Raw genomic sequence first — 27,564 nt, forward strand, 5'->3', positions numbered from 1 at the left:
CTCTTTTCGTTAATTTCCAACCTTTTTGTCATTAGGAACTATAATGCGTCGCTAGTTCTTAAGTATGCTCTCCCTTTGATGTTTTTACTTAATTCTTCAGTTATAAACTAAGGCTGTTCGGTCGGGTGAGTTTTTGTCCAAACAGGCTAACTTTTACATCAGCCTGTCCGGTTGACAGGCACTTTTTGGGACTTTTCAGGAAGCCTGCTATTTAGGAAGCAATAGTAAAGAAAACGTTTAGAAATCAGTTATTCGGTATTTAGAAAGTAGCAATGAAGAGAGTATTAAGGAAGCAAGTGTTTTATTGAACAGATACAGTGAAATGGAGCCAAGATAAGACTGGGATTCTTTTTAAGAAGGAAACAAGAATAGAAAGCAATGTTTAAAACAATATTTACGGATCAGCGATTTTTTTAGGTCTTCAAAAATACAAAGCAGCAATTAAAACAGTATTTTTTTGGCCAGGGAAGAAAAATTATGCAGTATGTTTTTTTACCGTTGGATAAAAGATGATGGGGCCTGCGGATGGGTATTTTTACAAGATGGAAGGAAGATTTAGTTCTTGGAAAAACATTAACAATTTTGTATAGTTTAATAGAACTGCTACTTATGTTTACAAAGTCTATGCACAATGTTGATGAACATTTATCATATGCTCTACATTACTTCTCCTGTAATCCATAATTGATACAGACAATATTATGACGTTAATATCTACCAAGGAACGCAAAATAAATTAACATCCTTTTATAACTATATATAACTCATGTTTTATCATTTGCAATAATTTTAGGTATATGCAGTATTTATTATTATTTTAGTTTACGCAAAACGTTCAAATCAGTTTTTGCAGAGTTATACTTACAACTGGTCCTTGGGCTTGCGACAACCATCTGATATTGCCAGTGAAGGAACATATATAAATCATCTACTCAAACATTCTTTGCTTTGCCCATTTTTCTGTTCATAGAAACAGTATACTGTTTTGCAGGAGATATGTTTTCTTCATTTTCACAGCGCACTTGTCTTGACTAAGAAAAAGTAAAACTTGACATATTTTACGGATGTTTTTTAAAAGTACCTACAAAAGCTTATTGATGAATTATTGTTACAAGAAATTCCCATTTACTGTGCAGCTAAAACACTGTATTGGTGCTGAGAGTAGTCTCACTCACTTAAAAATTGAAATGTTTGATTGAACATTTCTATGAAGCTCATTGTATACCCTAGAATGTCCCCTAGTCAGAGCAAGTTAAATAGATGATGCAACATTACATCACATCAGATGGAACTTTCTATTGAGAAATACAATGTTTTAATGACAAGTAGAACAATTCTTTTATCTTTCATTTTTATTTTTATACCTGTTTGTGTAGTGTCTGTAACTTTTTTTATGCTCCCCCAAAAAATTTTTGGGGGGGAGCATATAGTCGCCGCTTTGTCTGTCTGGCCGTGCACAATTTTTGTCCGGGCTATTTCTCAGCATTAATGACCGGAATTCAATGAAACTTTATGGCAAGCTTCACATCTAAGTGGAGATGTGCATATTATCAGCGGGTTCTGGTCGGATGATTTTTCACAGAGTTATGGCCCTTTTAAATTTTCCATTAACTGTACATATAGTGCAATTCTTGTCCGGGTTATTTCTCAGCAACTAATGACCGCAATTCAATGAAACTTTATGGGAAGCTTAACTACCAAGAGATGTGCATATTATCAGCGGGTTCTGGTCGGATGATTTTCACAGAGTTATGGCCCTTTGAAATTTTCCATTAACTGTACATATAGTGCAATTCTTGTCCGGGCTATTTATCAGCAACTAATGACCGGAATTCAATGAAACTTTATGGGAAGCTTCACTACCAAGAGGAGATGTGCATTTTATCAGCGGGTTCTGGTCGGATGATTTTTCACAGAGTTATGGCCCTTTGAAATTTTCCATTAACTGTACATATAGTGCAATTCTTGTCCGGGCTATTTCTCAGCAACTAATGACCGGAATTCAATGAAACTTTATAGGAAGCTTCACTACCAAGAGGAGATGTGCATATTATCAGCGGGTGTTGGTTGGATGTTTTTTCACAGAGTTATGGCCCTTTGAAATTTTATATAAAAATATTCTTGTCCCCCCAACTACTGTGCCCTCAAGACGTTTCCTTTTATCTGAATATATAGTGCAATATTGTGACAAAAAAAAATTTGGGGAGCATCACCCGTCTCCGACGGTTTCTTGTTTTATTTAGTTGCTGTTTTTTATGGTACAATACAGCACCACCAATTTTGGCCAACTTGGGCATCACATGGACACACATGAGTCTTTGTAGGATTAATACTTTACCATATTGAAAAAACAAAATTATTGCCATATAAACTTGTAAAGGCTACAGACACTACAAAATTTAGAACTGGAAACTACGGACGGTATTTTGCTTATGAAATCCATAATATTTTACAAATTTTTTAATTCAAGAAGCAATATTTGCAAGATAGACTTTCGCATAAAACCATAATTTCAGTATGATATTTATAGAATTCTCTATTTTATATTCAAGCTTTTTTCGAGTGAGACTACATAACGCTAAAAAATGGCCATTTTTAGACCTTGTTTCCATGCATATCTTAACAATGGGTTACACTAACCTCTTCAAATTTTCAGGAAAGTAAGAGAGGTATATGCCAGGCTAAATTAAAATATTTAAAATTGGTTCATATCTTGTTTAATTTTTCTATTTCATGCATAAAACATGAAAATTCCTTTTTTCAGCACCAATACCGTGTTTTAGCCGTGTACTGTTCTAAATGATCAAATGCAAAGCATATTCAACAGTTTTGTGTTCAATCTTCAGCACATCGTTTATCGTTTTTAGGTACATTTTATCTCCAATAATAGAACATTACCATTAATCAACTTGCAACATACCACCTGCTGTTTTATTATACCTATACCTTTTCAGAAAATAACAAGCGCATTAAACATCTCTGATATAATAATAAAAATCATGACTTTATATTTAATCCCTATTAAAATCATGCCCTTTATTTAATGGATCATATTCTTGTATGGCAAATATAAGAGCAAGCAAATCATTGAATTTAAATCCCCTGCCAAAAATAAATTGTGTGACAGACTGACAGACAGACCTACTGCCCGAGGAACAGACTGACTGCAGACGGACAATGCCAATTCTTTATCCCTCTGCTTTTGGCAGGGGATAATAATTTTTAAATGAAAATAAAAGTAGCATGAAATATATAACAAATGTTTTCAAACATATTCCAAATTGGATAATACGACTGCTTAAGTGCCCTTTTGACAAAAGAGCTCCCTGCCTTTTTCAACTCCTTGCTGGAGCACTGAACATGCATGAAGCACACAACTTAAGCAAGAAAGGATACAGTACGGGTTCTCAAGTATCACTGATCCTATCCCGTGCTCCTTCAGTAATGGCTTGGCCATCATACGCCGACGCCGACCAAAACCCTGCAAGATAATACACTAGAGTATACTGTCCTGCGATACTGATTTTTCACAATGTTTTTTTATATTATAATTTGACCAATTGAACAGAGATTATTCAGTATCCACTTGTTAACCTGAATACTACGGAACGAGAATAAATTATAATTATATAAGCTTAGGGCTTTTATAAGCCATTCAGACATAAAGTTACATTATGCAATAATTAGCTGTTATATTATTTTTTAAAAGGAGCTATAATGAAAAACACATATTCTCTGTTTGAGGTAAGATATTACTACTCACATGATCTCCTGTACCGCCCATGTGCAGACACATAGGATGAAGGTCCGTCTTCCACTTGTTGGGTAGCAACATCTCAAACCTGTCAATGTAAGCATTGTAACATCTCAAACCTGATAATATAACCATGTTAACATCTTAAAACTGTCAATTTTACCATGGCAACATCTCAAACCTGTCAATGTAACCATGGTAACATCTCAAACCTGTCGATGTAACAATGGTTACATCTCAAACCTTATAATGGACCATGGTAACATCTCAACACTGTCAATCTAAACATGGTAACATCTCAAAACTGTCAATGTTACCATGGTAACATCTCAAACCTGTTGATGTAATCAAGACTGGCAAGCTGAAGAATGCAAAAGCAAAAACACAACAGCTAGTGATTACAGCAAGAATACAATAGCATGAACAAGAGTCTCGTTAGAACAAACCCAACATCAGTTACTACAGATGGTTTATCAAATTGTTCGAAAGACATTCATTAGTTCTCATGTGATTATGACATATTTGATAGTGGTTATTGTGTTACTTTAGCAGCCTTGATAAAGAAGCAACCACTTGCATTGGCTTCATAATACAATGGCAACCAATGTCCTCCTTTATAATGTTGAAGAAATTATGCTTGGATAGCAGACACAACAGATGTTACCTTATGCCACCTGTAGTTGTGCCTAATGATGTGATTCATTATAAACATACTCTAGTGTCAATTCAACAAATTTTCCCAATGACTTAAAATCTATTAAACAACTTTAAATACCACACCAGCAAAAAGTCATTTAGTCTTTTGAACCTTTAACTTAACATTTTGAGACAATTCACATCAACTACTGTGAAACCATTTATTTTCGTCGGCACAAAATTTCGCCCTTTTCATAAAAATGACTATTTCGTCCGCTCTTAAATTCGTCCATTTCTGGTTTTGAAAAAAAACAACGTTCGATTTGTTTGTAATACATGTAATACGCGGTTGCGAAAAAATCGTAAAAAAACAAAGGTACGGGTTTTATGTATATGTACAAAAATAGTAGATGCAGTTAAAACCAAACAACTAAACACAAATCAAAATGTTCTTTATTAATTTGTAACAAAGCGCAGAATATATTTCAGTCAGGTGTTGATCACACATCGTCATATTTTAATTGCGTTAAATAGTATTGTCTTTAATCCGGATTCGCCGTGTGTAGGCTGTATAATCTGCAACACCCCTGAAAAACACAATACACACAATGGGTAATAAAGTTGTTAACAATTAGCGCTAATCAACACTATTATACCTAAACGAAGTCGACCAGTCGATACAGCCTTATTGCATTCGCGTTTTACAGGAAATGTCAGTTGTCAGTACACTGTATAATGAACACCCCTTTGTGTCAAAACCGGATTTAACTTGAGTGTGAATAGTCGACTGTTTCATGTTCTTTGTATCAATACCATCTGTGTATCTGTATTTTAAGTATACCAGTCAACAAATAAGGTGCGCGCTTCTGCATATGGGTATTCGGATGTTCAAAAAATTGACCTACGGGTTAGCGTTCACGCCGTCGAACACATTAAGCAATATTACTCGTTTTTTTTTCACTATTTCTTTATTTGCAAAAAACACTAGTGGCTTATAACTTACCTTGCAATCTTTTTTTCTCGCATTTTGCGAGTGTGCGAGTGTTAATTTCGAGCCCTGTGTATATGCATGGATTACGCTGGATTTTAATGCCTCATGCCTACGGTAATTCAGTCTTATTTGTTTCAAATATGGGACATGATTGTTCGTCCGGATCTTGAATTCGTCCATAGGTCGAAGGACGAAAAAGGCGAAAATTAATGTCGGACGAATAATAATGGTTTCACAGTAAGCAGATTTGTGTGCACATTAATTTGAAAATCCTTCAATCCATGGCCAAGTCATAGTGTGTAGAATCAGCCTGTTCTGACTACATGATTGCCAATATACCTTGCGGTCTCCACTTCCTTGGGCATGATCCCCGGGCAGTGCTCGTTGACTGGACACAGGAAGTGGCCCTCTAATAGTCTGCCATCGGCACTGACAGTCTCCTGGAAATACAGGATAACTAGATTGAGACATGCTCTGGGAAGACAGGGTTTAATGCTTGTGAATAAAGTGTCGTCACAAATAAGACTGTGCAGTCTGTACAGGCTAATCAGGGATGACACTTTCTGCTTTTATGGAAGTTTACATTTAAAAAAGTCTCATCTAAACAAAACTCACAAAAAGTGTTATCCCTGTTTGGCCTTCGTGGACTGTACAGCCTAATCAAGGACCACCCTTTAAGCACATGCATTTAACCCTGTTTTCCCATAATGTGGCTCATTATATTCTAACATTAGGGTCTTTCTATAATGAGAATAGTTACTTATAGAAAAGTGTCATCAAAAATGGACCATGAGGAGACTGTGAACTTAATATTTTATCCATCTGTTTGTACTGATTTATTATGGTACATGAACAAAATATTGTTAGGCTTTTATTTTGTTTTAATAAATATGGTTAAATTATGACAAAATTATGGGCAATCATAGCTGACTGGTAAAACTTGTAACGGTCTATAATTTTGATTTCTACTTACTGGAGAAGAATATGTAGTTGGTACATCAGAAGAAAAAAAAACATGCTATAAATATATATATATACAGGGGAAAACCCAAGCTAAAAGTGAATATTTAAACTGTGTTTTTGCAGACTGCAATTCCCTAATGAGGCTGCAACAAACATTGATCAAACATTTAAATTATCCCTGTTCCGGCAAAAAAAAAATCCAGTCTAGAAGGAAAGCCCAGTCCCTGATAAGCCTGTGTACACTGAACAGGTTTATCAAGGACAACATTAAACCCACATTTATTTCGCACATTTTTTCTAGTATTGGGCTCAAATGGTCCGTACAAACCTTGTCAATGTACACAGGATAGTCCTTAGGTAAAACCCTCTCTAGAGATTCTCTGTTCCCAAGCTGTTTGCGCAGCAGCACTATTCTAATACAGAAATGCAGAAATAACTGAGTAACAATACTTAAACAGTGTACAAGTTAAGTTGATGTTAGAATTTTTTTTAATTTCTAAAAGATTATTTAAGTTTTAATAATGTTATATTACCCTTGGAAGTTGTGATTGTAAAAAAATATATTTTTACCAAGGTTAGGTCTTGTCACGTTTAACTATCTTCACTGATATTTTTGGCTTATTTACCAGCAGACTTTTTTAATTTAATGATAAAAATGAAACAAATAAACCCGCTTATAAGTAGATCAAACCTTTTGAGGTCCTCTGGATTTCCCCAGCCTTTGGTGTAGATTTTCGTGACAATAAACCATCTCCAGAACCAGTCCAGTCGGCTCATTATCACCCACTCCTGCAAGAAAACAGACATAAGATCATATGACCTGCTGACTCACCTAAGACTTTGAAGGACTGAACTGTTCTGAGTAGCTTTTGGGATGCTTCCCGGCCATTTTCAATTTGGGTCCAGATATAATAAGAACAAATGTCCCAAGCAAATTTCAATATGATTTCAGAAAGAATGTGACTTCACATTATTCCACTATAGCCATATAAGGAAACTTGCACCCCCAGCCTGGTGGCCATGTTTTTTAATTTACCGTAAGCATTTTCAATCCTGGAAGTTATAACATTTGAACAAGTTACCCACAAAGAGGGGCCAATTTTGACCCAGTGGGATGACTAGAAAAAAAAGTAAAGAACCATCATATGGTACTGCATGCCAAATATAACATCTCTGTGACTTGTTGTTTAACTTTAAGACAGATATTTAAGTCATTTTGATACACAAGTCTATATATCTACGGTAATGTGACCCAAGGCGCATCACTGTATTTTACCCCCAATGTTACACACCAAATATTATATTTCAACCGCGTAATGTGTTTTTCAGTCTGTGATAATACCTGGCACTGCCTAAGCAATCTTTGAGTTACAACTTACGTTTCACTTTATAAAACAAATCATACCATTCCATAAAACTGACATTTAACTGAAACTGGAATAACGTGGACTCACAGCAAAATAAAAATATTAACAGTCATCATATTTCAAATGTCAGATACTTCTGCATCATCCAACAGAGAAATCTTCTTAAAAATTATTTTACCAATACACATTTAAAGTTGTTTGAAAAATACTCTTACAAGTGTTATACCAATATAAGTTCAAAAGTTGCAGATTCAACACATTAACAGATCATTTCTGTAATTGCACAAATATACATTTGGAAAATAGTAAAAGTTAATTTAACTATCAATTGCAGTTCTTTTTTTCCAATAGGAACAAATATATAACAAATATATAACATAGGTAAACTTGTTATCAAGTCTTTATAAACAAAAACAATACCTTACTACTTAAGAATAAATCCTATTTAATTAAATAATGTTTCTATGAAACTCCTCTACACTCCAACATATGGTCTTATCACACTAAACACTTCATATGTCTATAGTTAATTCAGGCACAGCAAATCCCCACTCATGACATGTGGACATGCCCCCTGGCACAGTAAGGAAGTGGAAAATTAAACAAAATCAAATGAATGCACAAAACTATGAAAAATATATTTGATGCATTATTATTCAATACACTTCAATTATAAAAAATGCTGTTATTGGTCAAATTCAAAAGTCAGATTGATATTATGCTAAACAAATGCCTAAACAAATAATATGATTTTAAATTATATGATTTTATTAAACAAGAGGGCCTGAAAGGCCCAAAGTCGCTCACCTGAGATAAAAAGAAATGACCTGTTTTTTGCAGTCCAAGATATCAATGGAACAAATATTCTAACCAAGTTTCATGAAGAATGAACAACAAATGGCTCCCCTGGCGGCCATGTTTTTCAACAGACCTGAACCAATTTTGAACTCGTCCAAGATATCATTGGGACAAAGTTTCATAAAGATCCGAAAATAAATGTGGCCGCTACAGTGTTAACAAGGCAAATATTCATGACGCACAACGGAAGACAGACAATTGACAAAAGGTGATCACAAAAGTTCACCATGAGCAAAAAATATTATGCTCATAAAGATTGTCACTATGTGTGAAGATGATATTAAAACTAATTCAGTAGACTAAATCAAGATATGATAACAACATTTGCACTCAGATGTCATTCAGATTGAACTAAAAATGTGACTGAAAGTAGTCACGATGTTTCGCTATAAATAACTGTAGACATACAAAAAAACGACCACACCCTAAGAGCCTTGTTTATAAACAAACATGAAGTATTTTCAGACTCACCTTGCAATTATTTTCCCAATTAAAAAAACAATAAATCCGCTTTAAAACAGAAATATTTGATAATGTGGGTTATTGAATTAAACAATAAAACCCAGTTTATTTTAGCAGAAATGTGGACCCTTCAGGGGAGAGTATCGATCTTGAGCATACTAGAATGGTTATGAATAAAGAGTTCTCTCAAATTCCTGAGTAAGAGTTACTGCTCATTTTATAAATAGGAAGTTCTGATATCACTTCCTTTCTGGTATTGGATTCCAAGGCTTAAACCTACAGATAAAATCGAAATTAAAAAATCTACATTAATCTGCAGATATATTTCTTAGTTATAAGACAAAAGCTTCACAAAATGTCTGGAAGAAGTAAACCAGAAGGAAGGAAGAGGAAAACTCAGACAAAACTGCCAGAAAATCAGGAATCTAGAGTGTTCACAAGCTTTTTTACTATATAAACATAAGGAAAAAGACCCCCCCTGGCGGTCATGTTTTTTTACCGATCCAAACCATTTTTGAACTCAACTGTCATATCCAAGAAACAAATTTTCTGACCGAATTTCATGAAGATTGGACCAAAAATATGACTTCTAGAGTGTTCACATGTTTTCACTATATAGATATACAGAAAACTTCCCGGCCCCCTGGCAGCCATGTTTTTTCAACGATCTGACCATTTTCGTACTTGTCCGAGATATCAATGAAACCAATGCCTTGACCAAGTTTCATGATGATTCGGGCAAAAATTGTGACTTTTAGAGTGTTCACAAGGTTTCTCTATAGCCATATAAGGAATACTGCCCCGCTCCCTGGCGGCCATGTTTTTCAACAGACCGGAATCATTTTTTAACACAACCAACATATCATTTAGACAAACATTTTGACAAAGTTACATGAAGATTGGGCATCAAATGTGGCTTCTACAGTGTTTTTGACCCAGCATGACCCAGTTTCAAACTCAGTCAAGGTATCAATGGGACAAATGTTCTAACCAAGTTTCATGAAGATCAGACAATAAATGTGGTCTTTAGAGTGTTCACAATGCAAAATGTTGACGCCACATGACAGACAAAAGGCGATCACAAAAGCTCACCATGAGCACATTCTGCTCAGGTGAGCTAAAAACAGTCATGGAAAACCATTATCTTTTTCCAGCAATGCAAAATTAATAATGTTTATTTACCTGTATTTATTTTGATATTTGAATGCTTGAACTTTATAACGAGATTTACCACAAATGTTCAAACTTGAATTTTTACAAATTATTATTTTATCAAAATATATTGGTAATGCTCCTAAATGTTCAGGTTTTTTTTGTTTGTTTTTTTACCATTTTGGAAATGGGGCAGGGGGATGGCAACATTCTCTATTGATATTGCTTTAAACTGACATGATTCTTGGTAATCCTAACAGCCAATCAGCACTCGGGAAGCCGTAAACACACTGTCCCCATGTGAAGTTGTATACAATAACTGTAAATGTTACAGATCAATACTAACCTATCTCCAAGTCTTGTTTTTAATGCACAGAGACGTCGGAGCTGGGGCGGCGACTATTTTTGGCAAACATGATATTTCCACAAAGACCTTTTTTTCATTTCAATACCCATATTTTTGTAAATATCTTTACCACAAAGCAAGGTACTCACACTTTCGCAGTTAAAACACATGTATTTTGTTTGTCATCACCCACCCGCGGTAATGTACGTTTCAATTATGTTGTTAATTGGTAGGTCTCTTTTATAACAATAATCCCTTTATTCTTGAGTTATTAAACCTGGGAATAAATTGTCAGTATGATCTAGGCCTTTGCTTCATTTTATTAATATGAAGGAAAGTATGATATAAAAAAATGTGCCGATATCCAATAGTCCTTAATTATCACAATATTAAAGATACCTGAATTAATTGTAATAACTCAAGGTAAATCGATAATTCTAATAAACATATTTAATGTTTCTTACCAACTTTTGTGTCATTTCAATATGTCTACTCAAAACCAAGCAAAAAATTTCATATTTCCAAAACGGAATTTAGGGAAAAAAATCCCAAAGAATGTTCTTTCAACACACATGATCCCTATTGTGTCGCCTGCTACAAAGTACAAACTGCGACATATGGAGATCACTTCTCCATCTTCTGTTTGTCTTTCACAACTTTTGTCATTCAGAATATGCCTGCAATAGATGTGTATAAGGTCAGGTATCAGGCATAAAAACGCACCAGAATGCGCCATTTGATGCTAAAATCATGGACCCCCACCTTCGCCGCCCCAATGTCAATTTGCTTCAGACACCCCTGATTCAGAGAAAAGGTTTCCTTTTTTTGAATGTATATCATATGGATATAACACATAATACACTACAGGAGCTAACTAACATGTTTTTAAATCGAAAAAACTATACTGATGCATACATTTATATGCATGAATGACCTGACAAGTAATATCCTTCGAACTTGACCATATAACGCAACTGCAGTGTATAAAGAACCTGAAAACATGTGAAGTTGTATTACAATGTCTGTTGTGGAACTGGAGATATATGTATGGAGATGTTGCATGAATTTTCAAAGTACATTGAGTGGCATAATTCTCTTAATTTGCAAGTTGGAGTTGTGTACCTTGGTCAGTGAGCTCACAGAACATGTGTGAAGTTTCAATGTAATACCTGTAGAAAATGTAGTGATATGGAGATGTTGAATGTTTACCTTCACCAAAGACTCATGCCGACTCCAATACTGATGCCTGGAAATGGCTTAGGCATATGGCTCGAACAATTAGATTAATAGTCAAGAAAAAAAATTAAGGTTTTGTTTAAACCGTAAAGTGGTGTGAAATGTGCCTCTAGATCAACGGGCAATAATTTATCTCCCAAAGACTGTTATTTATATTTAAGACTCACAAGTACTTTGCTTAATACCTCCTACTTTATGGATGCTTAAAAATGCAAAATGGCAATGACACTGCTAAATGTTATATAGTTTATTCTTAACCAAGAGTATATGGCTTCTGCTTATGCCTGAATTAGTGTATAAAGTCTTCATTTTTGACAATAACAAACAACTTATTATTCTCTGTTCTTAAAAAATGAGTATTTCAATCACTCTGATGTATGATAAGTTTGACTAATATTTAAAAAAAAAATACTTCCTTTGTATTTGTATTTGTTTATATTGATGTACTATTGATGAAGACTATGGCCGAAACATGTTTGGTATTTAAGACATTTTAATAAACAAAAGTTATGTGTTTGTACGATTTATTTAATTTTGATAATATTTCAACCAATGCATATACAGAAATTCATTTTCAAAATTTATATTACTTATTTGCATTTAAAGTTTACTGTGCACTCTGATTACATAATCTGTCACATGGCCTATACTTATATAAATACAGTCATTCAGAGCTCCAGATAATTTTACCCCCTGATATTATTGTTAAAGGGTATTTTACTCCGTTGTTTCAGCCATAAAGGGTATTTAGGAATATTGAGGGGTATTTTCCCTTTCTATAGAAAACTGACATAGTACATTGCATGTTTAATCTAGAAATATTTTTAATTTTTTGTAATAAGTGCAAACAAAAAAAATGAAATGATTATGTTAACAGACTGTCTTTAAAATATTCAAATTATATGAGTTGTATCTCCGTCTTGATTGGGTCTTTCTTGCATATAGTATCAATAAAGTACACAAACGTCATTTCGCAATTAAACTAAATTATGGCTCTGCTTGTACAATTGAAAATTAAGTCACACTAGATTTCTACATGTGGTCTATGTAAGTTAACTATAAACTTCATGAACAATTAGATCGCTTTAAATTATTTTAACAATTCTAGAAGCATCATAAGATTTATTTTTTTATTTATTGGCATTTTGTAATATACAGTTACTTCCTGCAGGAGCCGATGTTCGCTTTAAAAGTCCCTTTTTCGTACTTAGAACACGACATTTTGATTGCAAGGTACTTTTGATTGACTTTCTTTTGATTAAAAATTAACCTTCACTAAAAACTCAACTAGATTATTGGTTAAACCAGTTACGCACTTAAATCGATCACAAATACGTACCAAGGTTTGTATTGGGTAAAAATACGTACTGTGCCAATTTTTAAAGCGTTTTTTTTTTATTTTTCAATGCGTAAATATGCAGATATGCATCTTATCTGGAGCTCTACAGTCATTATTACTTAAGCATGCAGATCTGCTAGTTGCAATAATCCAACACCCATCTTTTGACCCTCAGGGTCGTTAGGAGTTGCAACTGGAACAAGATTTTTCATGGAAATAGGTATAATTAGCAACATTAACTATTTTCTGACATAAATAAACACAAACAGATCATAAATTTATCCTTAATGCTCAAATTAAAACAATTTACTTGACAATAATCCAACTCTCAGCTTTATAGTTGATGAAAGTTGCAATGTGCCGTCTTTTGTCCAATGGTGCAAAATTTGATCACCACTGAAAATGCTGGGAATTAAATGTTGTAATGTTGCTGACAAAAAAGTTGCTATTTGTTAGGTTGCAGTACACCAATCTTTTGCACATCTTGATATTTAATGTAACCTAGGTGTAAGTAAAAAATGATGTCAAACAGGTGTTGAATATATACACTGTTTCAAATTTCAAAAGGAAAATGTTAGCAAGCATAGTGTTTTGAAAGACCTTCCTGTTTTTTTAAGGTTGCATGCAACGGATAACGTCCATAGGCTGCCATTCAGGTAAATTTAATGTGTTTTTGAAGTTTATTAATGGCTTTCCTTAATAGATAACTAACAATGTCGGTTTAGTGATGCCCATGAAATCTCAGGGCTCGAAATTAACACTCGCACACTCGCAAAATGCGAGTAAAAAATACCGAATGCGAGTCAAGTTTTAAGCCACTAGTATTTTTTTGCAAGTAAATAGTGAAAAGAAATGAGTAGGTATAATGCTGCTCGACACATGATCACTAAATCTTAGGTCAATTTATAGAACGCCCAAGAACCCTTATGCGTAAGCGCGCACCTTGTATGTAGACTGGTATATACAGACACGCGGATGGTATTGGTACAAAGGAAGTGAAACAGTCGACTATTCACACATGTTCATTGAAGCGAAAAATAACTTGTCACTTTATTCCCACAGACGGAAATAACACAAAATATACATAATACAAAAGATAAAGCAAAGTTAACCGTTTAGTTAGAAAAAACAGATTTTAAATCCTTCTATGAAAACAGTGAATTAGTGGAAAAAATAACTTAAAATAAGACTAAAACTTGTTATAGATGAAAATGGTCGATCAACCTAATGTGGGCCCTTGTGGTACAAGGAACTGATATCTTTGTATGGTTGCAGAAATAAAATGTGTATACATGTTAAGTACTTTTATTTTGTTTAAATAGAACTAAACTAAAAACCAAGGGTTTTTTATGTTTCCATCAAAATTTGCGAGAATGTTTTTGATTTTGCGAGTTGGTATTAAAGCTGCTCGCAATTTTTTGCAAGTAGAAAAAAAAGTTAAATTCGAGCCCTGAATCTGTGAGCAAAACTGCCATTGTGTTTATGAAGGGGTTCATATGTACTCCCAGAGCCGCCATAGCAAATTGATGTCAATGGTAAATGAGTTGATGTCACTGAGGTATTTTGTGTTTGTTAAAATGTATTAATTTGACTGTATTAAGTTGATTGAATTCGATTTAATAGACAAACTTCAGACTTAATTTTTAACTTGGAATTTGCTTTTATCAAGAATTCTTTGAGCTGTACATGTGTACTCATAAAAGCTCAGAGCATTCAAGAAGAACTAGCAGATCTGCACGTATTGTCCGAAACTGTCTATCCGATTACTATGCAATTTCAAATAAATTGCCATGGAAAGCTTGTCGGTTTTATTATTTATAAAAACTTTTCAAATATAAAAGAAAAAACCTCATGTTTAATATTTTTAATTTGCTGTGCATGTTCAACACTTTTAGTAAGCAATAAAACATTACTTTTAAGTTTACGCGACCTTTGTTGTTGTTGTCGGCCTTGTTGTTGTGGTAGCAGCCATGGACGTCGTTATACTATTGAACACCACATACTCCATGGCATAAAAAAGTTGTAAATTGTGTGTTTTCGCGCTCATAAACATGCGTAAAAAGATCCATAACTTTATTTAAACCTATTTAATCCTTCCTGGATCAATGTAGACCAATGAAATAATAACAGTAGGTTAGTTTAATATTGTTATTAAAATGGGACAAGTTTAATTTGAGGTGTGTCGATGTACTTTCATTGAAACGGTGCACAGTGTAAACTTATCCAGGTGTTTTATTGTGCTTCAGTTAATTAATATTTTTTGGTTGATTGGAAATGTAAAACAGTTTTCAAGTTTCAAAATAGAGCAACACGCTGATAGAGGTAGAAACATTTGCTTGCTTCAAATGTAAGTCTCCTTGTAAGTGAAAATCAGTTTTAAAGCTAGTCCAAATAATTAGACGTAAGCTACCCCGCTTACCGATGTAAATCGACCTCATATTTATAGGAGTATTTTAAAGCCTTAAAGGGTACATTGTTGATTGTAGGATTAGTCCAAATAATTAGACGTAAGCTACCTCGACCTCATATTTATAGGAGTAATTGTAGGATGACTTCTACATCTACATGATTGCATCAAACTGTCATGGCTTGACATTTCTTTGACGGTATGCAAGGCAAGAGTATAAAGTAAAGCTACAATAGTAAAGGTAGAAGAAAGTAAAGTAAAAAGTAAGAAATTGTAATAGAGGCCCCAGTTACTTTTCACAGCCATCAGGTCAAGACCAATTTAGCGTCCGTGATGGTACCAGGGCACAAGGCCCCGCCAACATAGCTCAAGTCCGTTATCTGATAGTCCATATAAATGGACTCCCAGAGCCTTTGATAATTTTTGCTATGGCGGCTCTGGCAGTCCATATGCACCCCTTCATAAACATGGGTGCAGTTCAGCGCAAGGAATCCGTGTGCTTCACTAAACAGAGTTACAGACGTCGTTCGAGACAACTTGAGGAAAAATAATGAATAAACTGCATAACCATGTTAAATTTACCTGAATGGAAACCTACGGATGTTATCCTTTGCTAGTTGCAATAATCCAACTCCCAGCTCTGAGCTGTACGTATGTACTCATAAAAGCTCAGAGCATTCAAGAAAAACTAATCCTTTGCATGCATCTGATAAAAACACGACGATGTTTCAACACACTTTTCTCACTGACATTGTTGTGTTTAAATTTGAAACAGTGTATTCTGTATCGAATACCACATCGTTATTAACTTTTTGGCTCCAACACATAACGCGACATACAAAATATTGGTGTAATGCGACCTGACCTATATTGGGTCAATTTTCCAATATGGCGGATACAGCATACAAAACATAACTTAGCCAATACAAATCAATTATTTCTTGCTTTTATGGTACCATTTGGATGAGTTTGTGGTTTAGATAGGTAAATTTTAATAAGCTCTTGCAGTTTCAGTGTTCATTAACCTTTGAATTGTTGATAACATTTTGCACCCATGGACAAGAGAGAGAGCATTGCGACTCTCAGCCTAAGTTGAGAGTTGAATTATTGCGACTACCAGGGCACAAGGCCCCGCCAACATAGCTCAAGTCCGTCATCTGATAGTCCATATAAACGGACTCCCAGAGTCTTTGATAATTTTTGCTATGGCGGCTCTGGCAGTCCATATGCACCCCTTCATTAACATGGGTGCAGTTCAGCGCAGAGAATCCGTGCGCTTCACTAAACAGATGTCGTTCGAGATAAATTGAGGAAAATGAAGCGTAAACTTCATTAACATGTTAAATTAACCTGAATGGCAACCTACGGATGTTATCCTTTGCATGCACCCTGTAAAAACTAGACAATGTTTCAACACACTTTCCTCGCTGACATGTTTTATGTTTAAATTTGAAACAGTGTATTCTGTATCGAATAACACATCATTATCGACTTTGTAGGCTCCAACACATAACAAGATGTGCAAAATATTGGTGTACTGCGACCTAACCAATATTGGGGTCCATTTTCCAATATGGCTGATACAGCTTTTGAAAGCAAAACTAAGTCAATAAAAAGCAATTTTTTATTGTTTTCATGGTACCATTCGTATGAGTTTGTGGTTTAGACAGGTAAACGTTGATAAGATCTTGCAGTTTCAGTGTTCCTTAACCATTGCATTGTTGATTGAATTTTGCACCCATGGGCAAGAGCCGGCCCATAGCAACTCTCAGCTAACCTTTGGGTTAAAAAGCTGAGAGTTGAATTATTGCAACTACCGTGACGGTACCAGGGCCCAAGACCCCGTTAACATAGTTCAAGTCCGTCATCTGAATGCTTAATTTGTAACTGGAAGGGTGTCCACTTAGAAGGTTAGGCTGGATAGCCCACTCTTTAAGGATGCCAGAGAGGGGGCCTCAGCAACGGATGGTGGTAGATTGTTCCTAAGTGGTATACTGCGTGGGAAAAAGCTGTACTTGAGGGTATCAGATGTAGGAGTGACTGGTAAGAAGCCTGATCCGTGCGGGTGTCTAGGCATCTTTTTTCGTGGTGTCAGGTACTTGTTGGCATCAATGTCAACCAGCTTGTTCACTATGCCGTACAGCATTGTCAGTTGATGTTTTATGCGGCGTGATTCTAGTGTTCCTAAGTTGAGCTCTTCCAGCATACTATCAACACTGCTTGTATTATGGAATCTGTTGGTAATAAAGCGCGCTGCAGGACGTTGTACCATCTTGACCTGATACTTGTGAGTTACATAGTGTGGATTCCATACTGTGCAGCAGTATTCTACGTTGGATCGTTCTAACGCAATGTAAGCATTTGTCTTGGTTTGTTGAGAGGTGTTTCGGAGATTTCGCCGCAGGAAACCAAGCATTTTATTTGCTTTCTTGGTAACTCCGTCATAGTGATGCCTCCAAGACAATTCTGAGTCAAGATCCACACCTAGGTATTTAGTTGTTTATTCGATGGATAGTTTGATGCCTTCTAGTACGTATTCAGACTGTATAAGGTTGGATGTAGCCCTTGTTACTCGAAGAACACTGCTTTTTTGTGGGTGGAAGTCCATACCCCAGGTGGCTTCCCATCTGGCTAGTGCATCCAGGTCCGCTTGGAGAAGCTGACGATCAAGGTCAGTTTTAATCTGGTGGTAGAGAATGCAGTCATCGGCGAAGAGGCAAACTCTTGACAGCAGCCCCTCAGGTAGGTCATTGATAAAGATTAGGAGCAATAGAGGTCCTAACACTGAACCCTGAGGGACTCCACTGACTACTGGGACCTCTTCCGAATGTTTCCTGTTGACCACAACTCTCTGCGTTCTGTCGTGTAAGAAGGACGATATCCAATCTAAGGTGTTTCCTCTGATGACATAATTGTTGTCTTTCTTGAGTAGACGCTGGTGTGGCACGCGGTCAAACGCCTTGCTAAAGTCGAGTATGATCAGGTCTGTTTGAATCCGCTTGTCAATTGACTCAGCAAGCTCGTGGGTGAGGGTTAGAAGTTGCGTCTTGCAACTTCTCCTGGCCCGGAAGCCATGCTGGCAGTCATGTAGGATTGCATGCTTGTCTAGGTGCTTGAGTGTCTGGCTGACGATAACGTGCTCAAGCAACTTACAACACAAGCTGGTTAGGGACACCGGACGGCAGTTGGCAGGATCTTGCCTAGCTCCTTTCTTGTAGATGGCAGTGACGTTGGCTTGTCTTCAGTCCTGTGGTACCCTTCCTTGGCTGATGTAGCGAATTTTTGATGAACTTACTCAGCAAAACAAGTTTAATTGACCCTTTGCAAATACTAACTTACGAAGTTATGTTTGCATTGGTAATATTTGCTGGACCAAGTATGCTGAACTCCAGAATGTGTGGGCGTCTGCTTAAAGTTTCTTAAACTCTTCAGATTCATATAACATTGGCATAGATGCTATTATAAGATGTAAATTGTTATTGTTTACATTCTGGATTTTCCGCGCATGCGCACTTACTGGTTGCAGGCTTTTTCCTCCCTATGCCACGGGTCCGAAATTCGGCTCCATTCCCAATGCAAATCTGGTTGTTTTTTTCCCAATTGAAAAAAAAAATCCCAATCCCCCCCCCCAAAAAACAAAAAAAAAAAATTTTTTTTTTATACCTTAAAATATATAAGTTAACCTGATCTGGTGTAGAAATGAGAAAGTGTTGCATAATTATATTATCTATTGCCTTGAATTTGTTTTTAAAACTGTAAAATATGTTAATGATTATTTAAGACTTTCCTTATTTTCCTCAAAATCCGGCGCTTCGCACGATTTTTTCACCTCAAAAAAGGCCAGGCCTTTTCCCCAAATGCAGATTAAAAAACCTGCACTTATCTCACATGTTCATAATATTTTGTAAAATTTTAATAATAAGTTATCAAAATAGTCGTTATTTACCAGTTAACGGCTTCTTTGAAATATAAGAAACACTATTTACATGCGATAATTTTTCCCAATTGAGCCAATTTTGCGAATAATTTTTTTCCCAAAATGGGGGTTTTCACGACGCGAAATTCCCAAAATTCCAGTGTGGAGTATTCCCAAAATGGAGCGGAAAAAGCCTGGGTTGGCAAAAAAACACTGGTAACAGTAATGTAAAACATGTATAAAGGACTTTTGTTTAGACAATAAAACGATAAAATAATCCGAAATAAACATCAAATCTCTTAAATAATAGCGCAAATAAATCAAATTTAGTACCAATACATTTTTATTTATAAATATATTTTCGTCTTTATAAAAATACCAATAGTAAACGTGATCGGAAGACTAAATACTGAAAATCCCACAAACAAAACAAATAAATAAGCCGTATTCTTTCTTATAGTAAAATTTTTATTAATGATATTTAAAAAATAATGAAACATATATTTATTTGATCACAATTATAAGTGGTGCGGATATTGTTATTGTTCATCAGCGATCGAATGTGTAAGTGGTTCATTTAATCAATTATAAAACAAAAGGCCTAAAAAGCGGAATACATAACAATTGTTAAATTTTATCATTTTCTTTTCCATTGAATGAATTTTTGTTTCGTTTCCATTGAATTACAATATTAATAATTTCAAGAATACAAATGGAAAAGAACCTGCATATTCTGCACATTGAACAATCTTTGCATGTATATTGAATTTGTATGCCCCTGGATCAAAAGATCGAGGGTATATTTTTTTTGGCCTGTCTATCATTGTATGTGTGTGTGTGTCCCAAAACTTTAACCAAAAACTTTAACCTTGGTCATAACTTTTGCAATATTGAAGATAGCAACTTGATATTTGGCATGCATGTGTATCTCATGGAGCTGCACATTTTGAGTGGTGAAAGGTCAAGGTCATCCTTCAAGGTCAAAGGTCATAAAAACAAATTCAAAAACTTTAACCAAAACTTTAACCTTCTTCATAACTTTTGCAATATTGAACATAGCAACTTGATATTTGGCATGCATGTGTATCTCATGGAGCTGCAAATTTTGAGTGGTGAAAGGTCAAGGTCGTACTTCAAGGTCAAAAAAATAATTCAAAGCGGCGCATTAGGGGGCATTGTGTTTCTGACAAACACATCTCTTGTTTTTCTAAGTGATTAGGAGTGATACATGTAACAATCAAGCATTTTATGATAAATAACACTATATATTTAATTTATTTTACGCAAGTATTTTTGATTGCTTGTTTTCATGATGGTGTTCCGTGCACTGCTGTAATTAAAATTAACATACAATGTTTACACGCAATTGCCGATTTTATATTGGCCGGTAATCGTTAAATACATTAATTGTGTAGCAGTAAAATTGCACTATTTTTTTTATTTATAGTTATTAAACACTGTTTATTATGATTAAACTGGCTAATATATATATATACACTTAATCCTGCTAATACATTTCGGACTAATGTCTTCATTTTTTTTTAAATATGTTAACATATTTTATTAAAGCAACTGTTACATATTTGGCTTAAATGACTGCTCAATATGCCAAGAGATGACATGGAGGTATCATAAATTGTGTTTAATGACCATAAAATCATCTGCCACATGTGGTTTATGCAGGCACCCCAGGTATAGGTCCCTGGGTGTATGACACCATGTTTTCTTTGTAACTGTCCGGACAGTATCCGATCATAACGAGATATCAGTTTGTGATAAACAAAGATGCAATTAAACACCGGATTAAACATGATGAAACAAACAGCATCAAAATTGGTGTGAACAATTAAATAAAAGCAATTTCATTTACAGAGAGAATTTATTTAATGTGAAACATGGTAAGTTTTTACAGACATATTAAGGTTAAAATCACAAATATATGTTGCTTACATAAAATCGATCTATTTGTTGTTTGTTTTCATCCTTAATTGTGTTCTTTCATTAAATTAAATTTATTATCCCTCGCCATAGGGGGAGGGATATTGTTTTGGCGTTGTCCGTCTTTCTGTCCGTCTGTCCATCTTTCCGTCAGTCAGTCCGGCACTTTTATGTCCGGAGCCATATCTTGGAAGTGCTTTGGCAGATTTCAGTGAAACTTGGTATGAGTATCTATATGGATAAGCCGATGATGCACGCCAAATGGCATTGTACACCATCTGTTAATAACGGAGTTATGGCCCTTTGTATTATCAAAAAATGTTTTTAACCAGGTTTTCCGAAGGAAAAAACTGGTTATTAGATTGGCGAATGAGGGCGGGCTGGCTGGCTGGCTGGCTGGCTGGCTGGCTGGCTGGCTGGCTGGCGGGCGGGCGGAACAAGCTTGTCCGGGCCATAACTATGTCGTTCATTGTCAGATTTTAAAATCATTTGGCACATTTGTTCACCATCATTGGACGGTGTGTCGTGCGAAATAATTACGTCGATATCTCCAAGGTCAAGGTCACACTTTGAGTTCAAAGGTCAAAAATGGCCATAAATGAGCTTGTCCGAGCCATAACTATGTCGTTCATTGTCAGATTTTAAAATCATTTGGCACATTTGTTCACCATCATTGGACGGTGTGTCGCACGAAATAATTACGTCGATATCTCCAAGGTCAAGGTCACATTTGAGTTCAAAGGTCAAAAATGGCCATAAATGTCCCTTGAGATATAACCTTCATATTTGGTATGCATGTGTATATGGACAACGCCTTTCCATACGCACACAAATTTTGACCGTCCGTCCGTCCGTCCGTGTGTCCGTCCGAAAACTTTAACGTTGCTCATAACTTTTGCAATATTGAAGATAGCAACTTGATATTTGCCATGCATGTGTATCTTATGAAGCAGCACATTTTTAGTGGTGAAAGGTCAAGGTCATCCTTCATGGTCAAAGGTCAAAAAAAAATAATTCATGTGCATATCTCCAATGTCAAGGTCGCCACGACTAAAAATAGATTTATTTTAAAACAAACTTACAAAGGGGGTTAATTTTCTTTGTTCATTTCAAAAGTTCAGTTTGAGTTGTCTCCCTTTATCAGATTTTTTTTCACAATGAAAACCTGGTTTTGTGACAATTTTGTCCCTTGTTTTTAGTGTCAAATATAACACTTTTGTGTCCAGAAGTATATTGGAGGGGGATATCAATTCTACGAATTTGCTTGTTCTTGATGAATTTACATTTCTGAGATTTTTTTAAATCTTAAATGGTGTGCTAGCCAGAGATATATTTGTGGTAACCACATACCGAGCTCGTAGATTGTGTTCTACTCTAGTTCTAGTTAGTTTTTAGTAAATTTAACAAAAATAACAACAATAAAATCATTCCTAAAATGTATTTTCTTGCATGCTTATGTTTTATTCAGATATATTTTATAAAATTATATTAGATATAGTGCATGATTATCAATAAAATCGATGATTATGTTTACTGTCTATATATGCGCTTACATGAATTCCATCTCTTTTTGCCAACCATTGTGCAGAGTCTAAACTTTGCAGGTGCGCGTGACGTCATGCGTTTACCTATATGAAGGAACTTGAAAATTTGTGTTTTTGCAAAGTTATAGAACTATAAGAATCTGTGCTGACACATTTCCTGCAAAGATTTTCATTTCAGAACTGTAAAAGTACATGTATTTGACTAGGCCCAGGAGTTCACATCTGTTATAAATTTCCACAGCTTCATCTCTGATCACAATTTAGCTGGTAACTAGAAATGGCGCGGCAGAGGCCGACGCGTATCCCCACGCCGCATGTTTGACCCAAGGGCGCCCCAGGGTTGATCATGGGGCCATGCATAGTTGAGATTGACTGTATTGTCATAAGAGAAGTTCAGTATCAATTAGAAGTGAATGGGTGTAAAAATAAAGAAGTTATAGTAAAAGGCAATTTTGGGAGGGTGTGGCCTATGTGGGCGGGGTGCCCCAGGGTTGGTAATGGGGCCATGCATAGTTGAGATTGACCGTATTGTCATAAGAGAGGTTCAGTATCAATTTGAAGTGAATCAGTGTATTAATGAAGAAATTATAGTAAAAGGCAATTTTGGGCGGGTGTGGTCTATGTGGGCGTGGCGCCCCAGGGTTGGCAACGGGGCCATGCATAGTTGAGTTTGACCGTTTTGTCATAAGAGAGGTTCAGTATCAATTTGAAGTGAATCAGTGTAGAAATGAAGAAGTTAATGTAAAATAACCTAAATTTTTTTTATAGTAAATGGATTTTTTTGGTGGGTGTGGCCTATGTGGGCGGGCGCCCCAGGGTTGGGATTGGGGCCATGCATAGTTGAGATTGACCCTAATGTCATAACAAAAGTTCAGTATCAATTTGAAGTGAATCCGTGTAGAAATGAAAAAATTATAGTAAATGGAAATTTTTGGTGGGTGTGGCCTATGTGGGCGGGGCGCCCCAGGGTTGGGAATGGGGCCATGCATGGTTGAGATTGACCGTATTGTCATAGGTGAGGTCCAGTATCAATTTGAAGTGAATCGGTGTAGAAATAAAGAAGTAAATGTAAAATAACCTAAAAAAATGAGTGATAATTTCTGACGCGGCCCCACCCCAACCCCTATAACTTTTGACCCAGGGGTCAGATCAAAATTCCAAATAGTGCACCGTCGCACATATGCTCATAGCTACCATGTGTGTAAATTTCAAGGTTCTAGTGCTTTTAGTGTAGGAGGAGATAGTGGCCAGGACGGACGGACGGACAGACGGACGGACGGACGGCGGAGATCACCACAATATCCCCACCTTTTTTTCAAAAAGCGTGGGGATAACCAGTACTAATACTGTAGCTTTCTACATTGGTGCATATACACATGGGCCGTGCTCTGTGAAAAGGGGGTTTACTGCATTTGCATAAGTGCCATCCCAGATTAGCCTGTGCATACCCACAAACTAATCAGGCACAACACTGTCCGCTTTTATGGTATTTTCTTTAAAAAAAGTTTCTTGGGAGCAAAAATCCAGTTTAAGCGGACTGCATAGGCTAATCTGGAACGACACTTTATGCACAAGCATTATACCCCCATTTAACAGAGCATGGCCCATTTGTAAGATTGTCTGAGAAATCTCATATCTGTCCTCTGTAGTCAAGCAGTGTTGAAAGGACAAGTCAGTGTAATCATGATAGTGGTCAAATTTTTTGTTTCAAATCTTATTTTAAATGGAATAGGACTGGACTTCGAATCAGATGAGCATGAGAGCGATTCCTGACCTGGCAATAGAACTTGCATGGGTACTTATCATAAAAATGATACTTTAATGGTATTTTTGCATTCAAGTTCCTTAGTGAAAATCCATTTTAGACACAAAATTTAGGCACATGCCTTAAGATTGGTTTTTAAGGCTCAATTGTTTTTCCCACTACCTTAGATTCAAAAAGTGTAGTTATCACTTCCTGGCATACCGGTAAGTAGTTTCACTTACCGGTATAACTGGAATAAATGCCATAATGCATGAAATCACTAATTTCTAAGGACATTTCAAAACTAATTCTACAAGATTTTTGCCTGTTTCTTTGCAGACGTGTGTAAAAACTCACAGCAATATGACAGCCCTTGAACGATCTGTAGACTACGCAGAGGTGAGAGTTCCTGTTTGTATAATGACTGTTAATGTGCTGAATGATATCTAAGTTTAAATGTCAGAGATTTTACACACTTTTTTATAACCATTACATTTCTAATTCAAGTGTTAAAAAATCTTAACTACAATAATCATGTCCTTTAAGGCAACATGTATGTTAAGTTTTTTCAATTAATTTTATACAAAACATAAACATGATGTGTGCTATAAATTACATTCAGAAAAAAATGTCCACTGGAAGACTTGTTGACCTTCCAATTGTCTGATAATTATCAGAGCATTTACTGAGATTTCATTTTTCGTCAATTAATCGAGTTTATCCCTGAATTTATTGTTATTGTTTTCAGTATTTGGTGGAGATGGGCCGCCAGAACCCCGCAGCTTTGATCACCAGCACTGCATCACAAACATCCAAAGAGTAGGTGTCCTGTATATGGCTAGTGTAGAAACACTCATGTAAACATAGTGCAAGGCAGATGCTTTTCTGGCTCTGGTTTCTTAAATGAACCTGGTTTAAGGAAAACTGGGGTTAATGCAGGTTGCAAAGTTTAATCAGGAATAACACTTTCAGCTTTTATGAATTTTTTGTAAAAAGGGAAATCAAGTTCAAGCGGTAAGTGTGGTCCCTGATTAGCCTGTGTGGACTTGTGATTGTTTAACAATTGAATTTCGGCAGTTGTGATTGCAATACCAAAAAATATGAAGCTTAAGCTTATCTTGTTAAAACAGACTGAAGAATATTTGTGTCTTGTTCTGTGAAAGCTGGTCATAATACATGTGCGTAAAGTGTTGGCCCTGATTAGCCTGTGCAGTCCACACAGGCTAATCAGGGACGACACTTTCCGCCTAAACTTGATTTTCGGTAAAGAGGGACCTTCTTGAAACTAAAAATACCATTATAGCGGAAAGTGTCGTCCCTAATTAGCCTGTGTGGACCGCACAGGCTAATCTGGGACAACACTTTACGCACATGAATTAAGCCCAGTTTTCTCAGAACAAGACACATTTAAGAAATTGGGGCCAGTGTTTCATTTACCTTTTGGAAAGGAAAATATCAAGATTGTTTACTTTTAAATAATAATAAATTGACAATTTTATGGTTAAATTCATCTCATTGCAATCAACTGTCTCTTGTCAAAATGCACATATACAGGCAAAAATAATGTTTCTTATACATATTGTATTATTGTGTTTATTCCCAGCAAATCCATCCATCAAAAATTGTTGGATCTGTACATCGAAGAATCTAGCAAACAGCCTGAAGGCCAGGTAAACAGTTCTACTGTTCAGCCTTAAATTCAATGTTAAAAAGATAAGCATACTGTTAACTGATAATTGGATAACATAGCAAATTCAATGCTTTTTCATTTGTACAGAGAAATAAATGACCAATGAAAGCATTCATTAATATCTGTGGTGTGTCAATATTTTATTTAGAGGACTCATTACACTTCATATTGTGAGGCGATTTTGTAAAAGTAACTATGTCATGCTTTCTTGTCATATTATGTTAAAGTAAAAAACTTAATTGTAAACCAATCCTACTCAAATTTGTATAGTTATATGTTAAGCAGACATGTTGTCTCATGTGGGTGTATTGGTCTAGTGGTAGAATGCTGGTCTAAGAATCGTTAAGTCCCTGGTAAGAATCTCGCTCAGGCCACCGCTTTATCCTCTCAACCTAGGACCCAGGAGTATAAATGGATACAAGAGAGGGAAATAAGCCCATGTATAGTGGCTGCATACTGCGCTGCGCATAAACGAACAACTTACATCCCATTGATCGGGGGGGGGGGGGGGGGGGGGGTAATTGGGAAAGTCAGCTTAAGGTGTACCATCATCAACACCAGACTAAACCAAATCTTTAGGCCACAGCAAATTGATTGAATGTTTGATGGATTCGCCGCACCTAAAAATCTTAAAACTAAATAAAGATATTTTTATTTTGCGCCCTCAGCAAAAAATTTCCTGTGCACCTATTTATTAAATGATTTAGTTTCATTTAGCGTACGTATTGTACGATATAGAGTGTTATAACACTTTGCGTTATTAGATTGGTTTATGGTAAAAACAAATGGCAGCGTTCGTCTGTCTTGTCATGTCGGCAAAATACACAAATTGAAATGTTAATTTTCCTTCGGGGCAATACGTCATTGCATCACTGATGGTTTGAGTTATTTTATAATTTCAACCGCATCTACATCAGGATGTGAAATGTCGCTGGTATGCGTTTGATTGGTAAAATTCTGCCATAAACTTGTTGGTACTGATAAAGTTAAAATATTTAAAAATTAACATGCAAAGGAGTGTCGCCGTTGAACTGGACAAAAACATGTCGAGTATAACATAAATTGTACGAGCCACCTATCTACTAGTTCAATCTGTCGATGACTAAGTGCTTTGTGTACATTATGCCCCTAAAACATGAATTTGCATAAGTAAGAAAGTGAAGAAACTTTCTGGACCGGACCTAAACAACTTTACTGGCATTTGATTGACTTTTTTTTATA

The 27,564-nt window shown here is 35.7% G+C and overlaps 2 protein-coding genes across 5 annotated transcripts in view; one reads left to right on the forward strand and one right to left on the reverse strand.

Annotated features, from left to right (window-relative positions):
• Positions 1-15,153, reverse strand: part of LOC127877781 (protein ABHD18-like) — a 30,975-nt gene extending 15,822 nt beyond the window's left edge. Inside the window, exons 1-7 of one of the 4 annotated variants that reach the window (XM_052424019.1) lie at positions 15,018-15,151; positions 7,036-7,133; positions 6,673-6,757; positions 5,721-5,821; positions 3,764-3,842; positions 3,397-3,481; positions 866-893 (exon numbers count right to left, since the gene is read on the reverse strand). In XM_052424019.1, coding sequence (XP_052279979.1) covers positions 866-893; positions 3,397-3,481; positions 3,764-3,842; positions 5,721-5,821; positions 6,673-6,757; positions 7,036-7,121 — 464 coding nt within the window. In that variant the 5' untranslated portion in view covers positions 7,122-7,133; positions 15,018-15,151. Of the gene's footprint in view, positions 1-865; positions 894-3,396; positions 3,482-3,763; positions 3,843-5,720; positions 5,822-6,672; positions 6,758-7,035; positions 7,134-15,017 lie in introns of all 4 variants that reach the window. The other 3 variants (XM_052424017.1, XM_052424021.1, XM_052424020.1) reach the window with 3 other exon arrangements.
• A 9,488-nt stretch (positions 15,154-24,641) lies between these two features.
• LOC127878311 (transcription factor SPT20 homolog) overlaps positions 24,642-27,564 on the forward strand; it is a 38,083-nt gene continuing 35,160 nt past the window's right edge. Inside the window, exons 1-4 of the mRNA XM_052424833.1 lie at positions 24,642-24,704; positions 24,993-25,052; positions 25,402-25,472; positions 26,257-26,323. Of these exons, the coding sequence (XP_052280793.1) occupies positions 24,660-24,704; positions 24,993-25,052; positions 25,402-25,472; positions 26,257-26,323 (243 nt within the window). The 5' untranslated portion in view covers positions 24,642-24,659. The remainder of the gene's footprint in view (positions 24,705-24,992; positions 25,053-25,401; positions 25,473-26,256; positions 26,324-27,564) is intronic.

Source organism: Dreissena polymorpha, chromosome 4 (genome assembly GCF_020536995.1).
Source record: "Dreissena polymorpha isolate Duluth1 chromosome 4, UMN_Dpol_1.0, whole genome shotgun sequence".
Lineage (NCBI taxonomy): Eukaryota > Metazoa > Mollusca > Bivalvia > Myida > Dreissenidae > Dreissena > Dreissena polymorpha.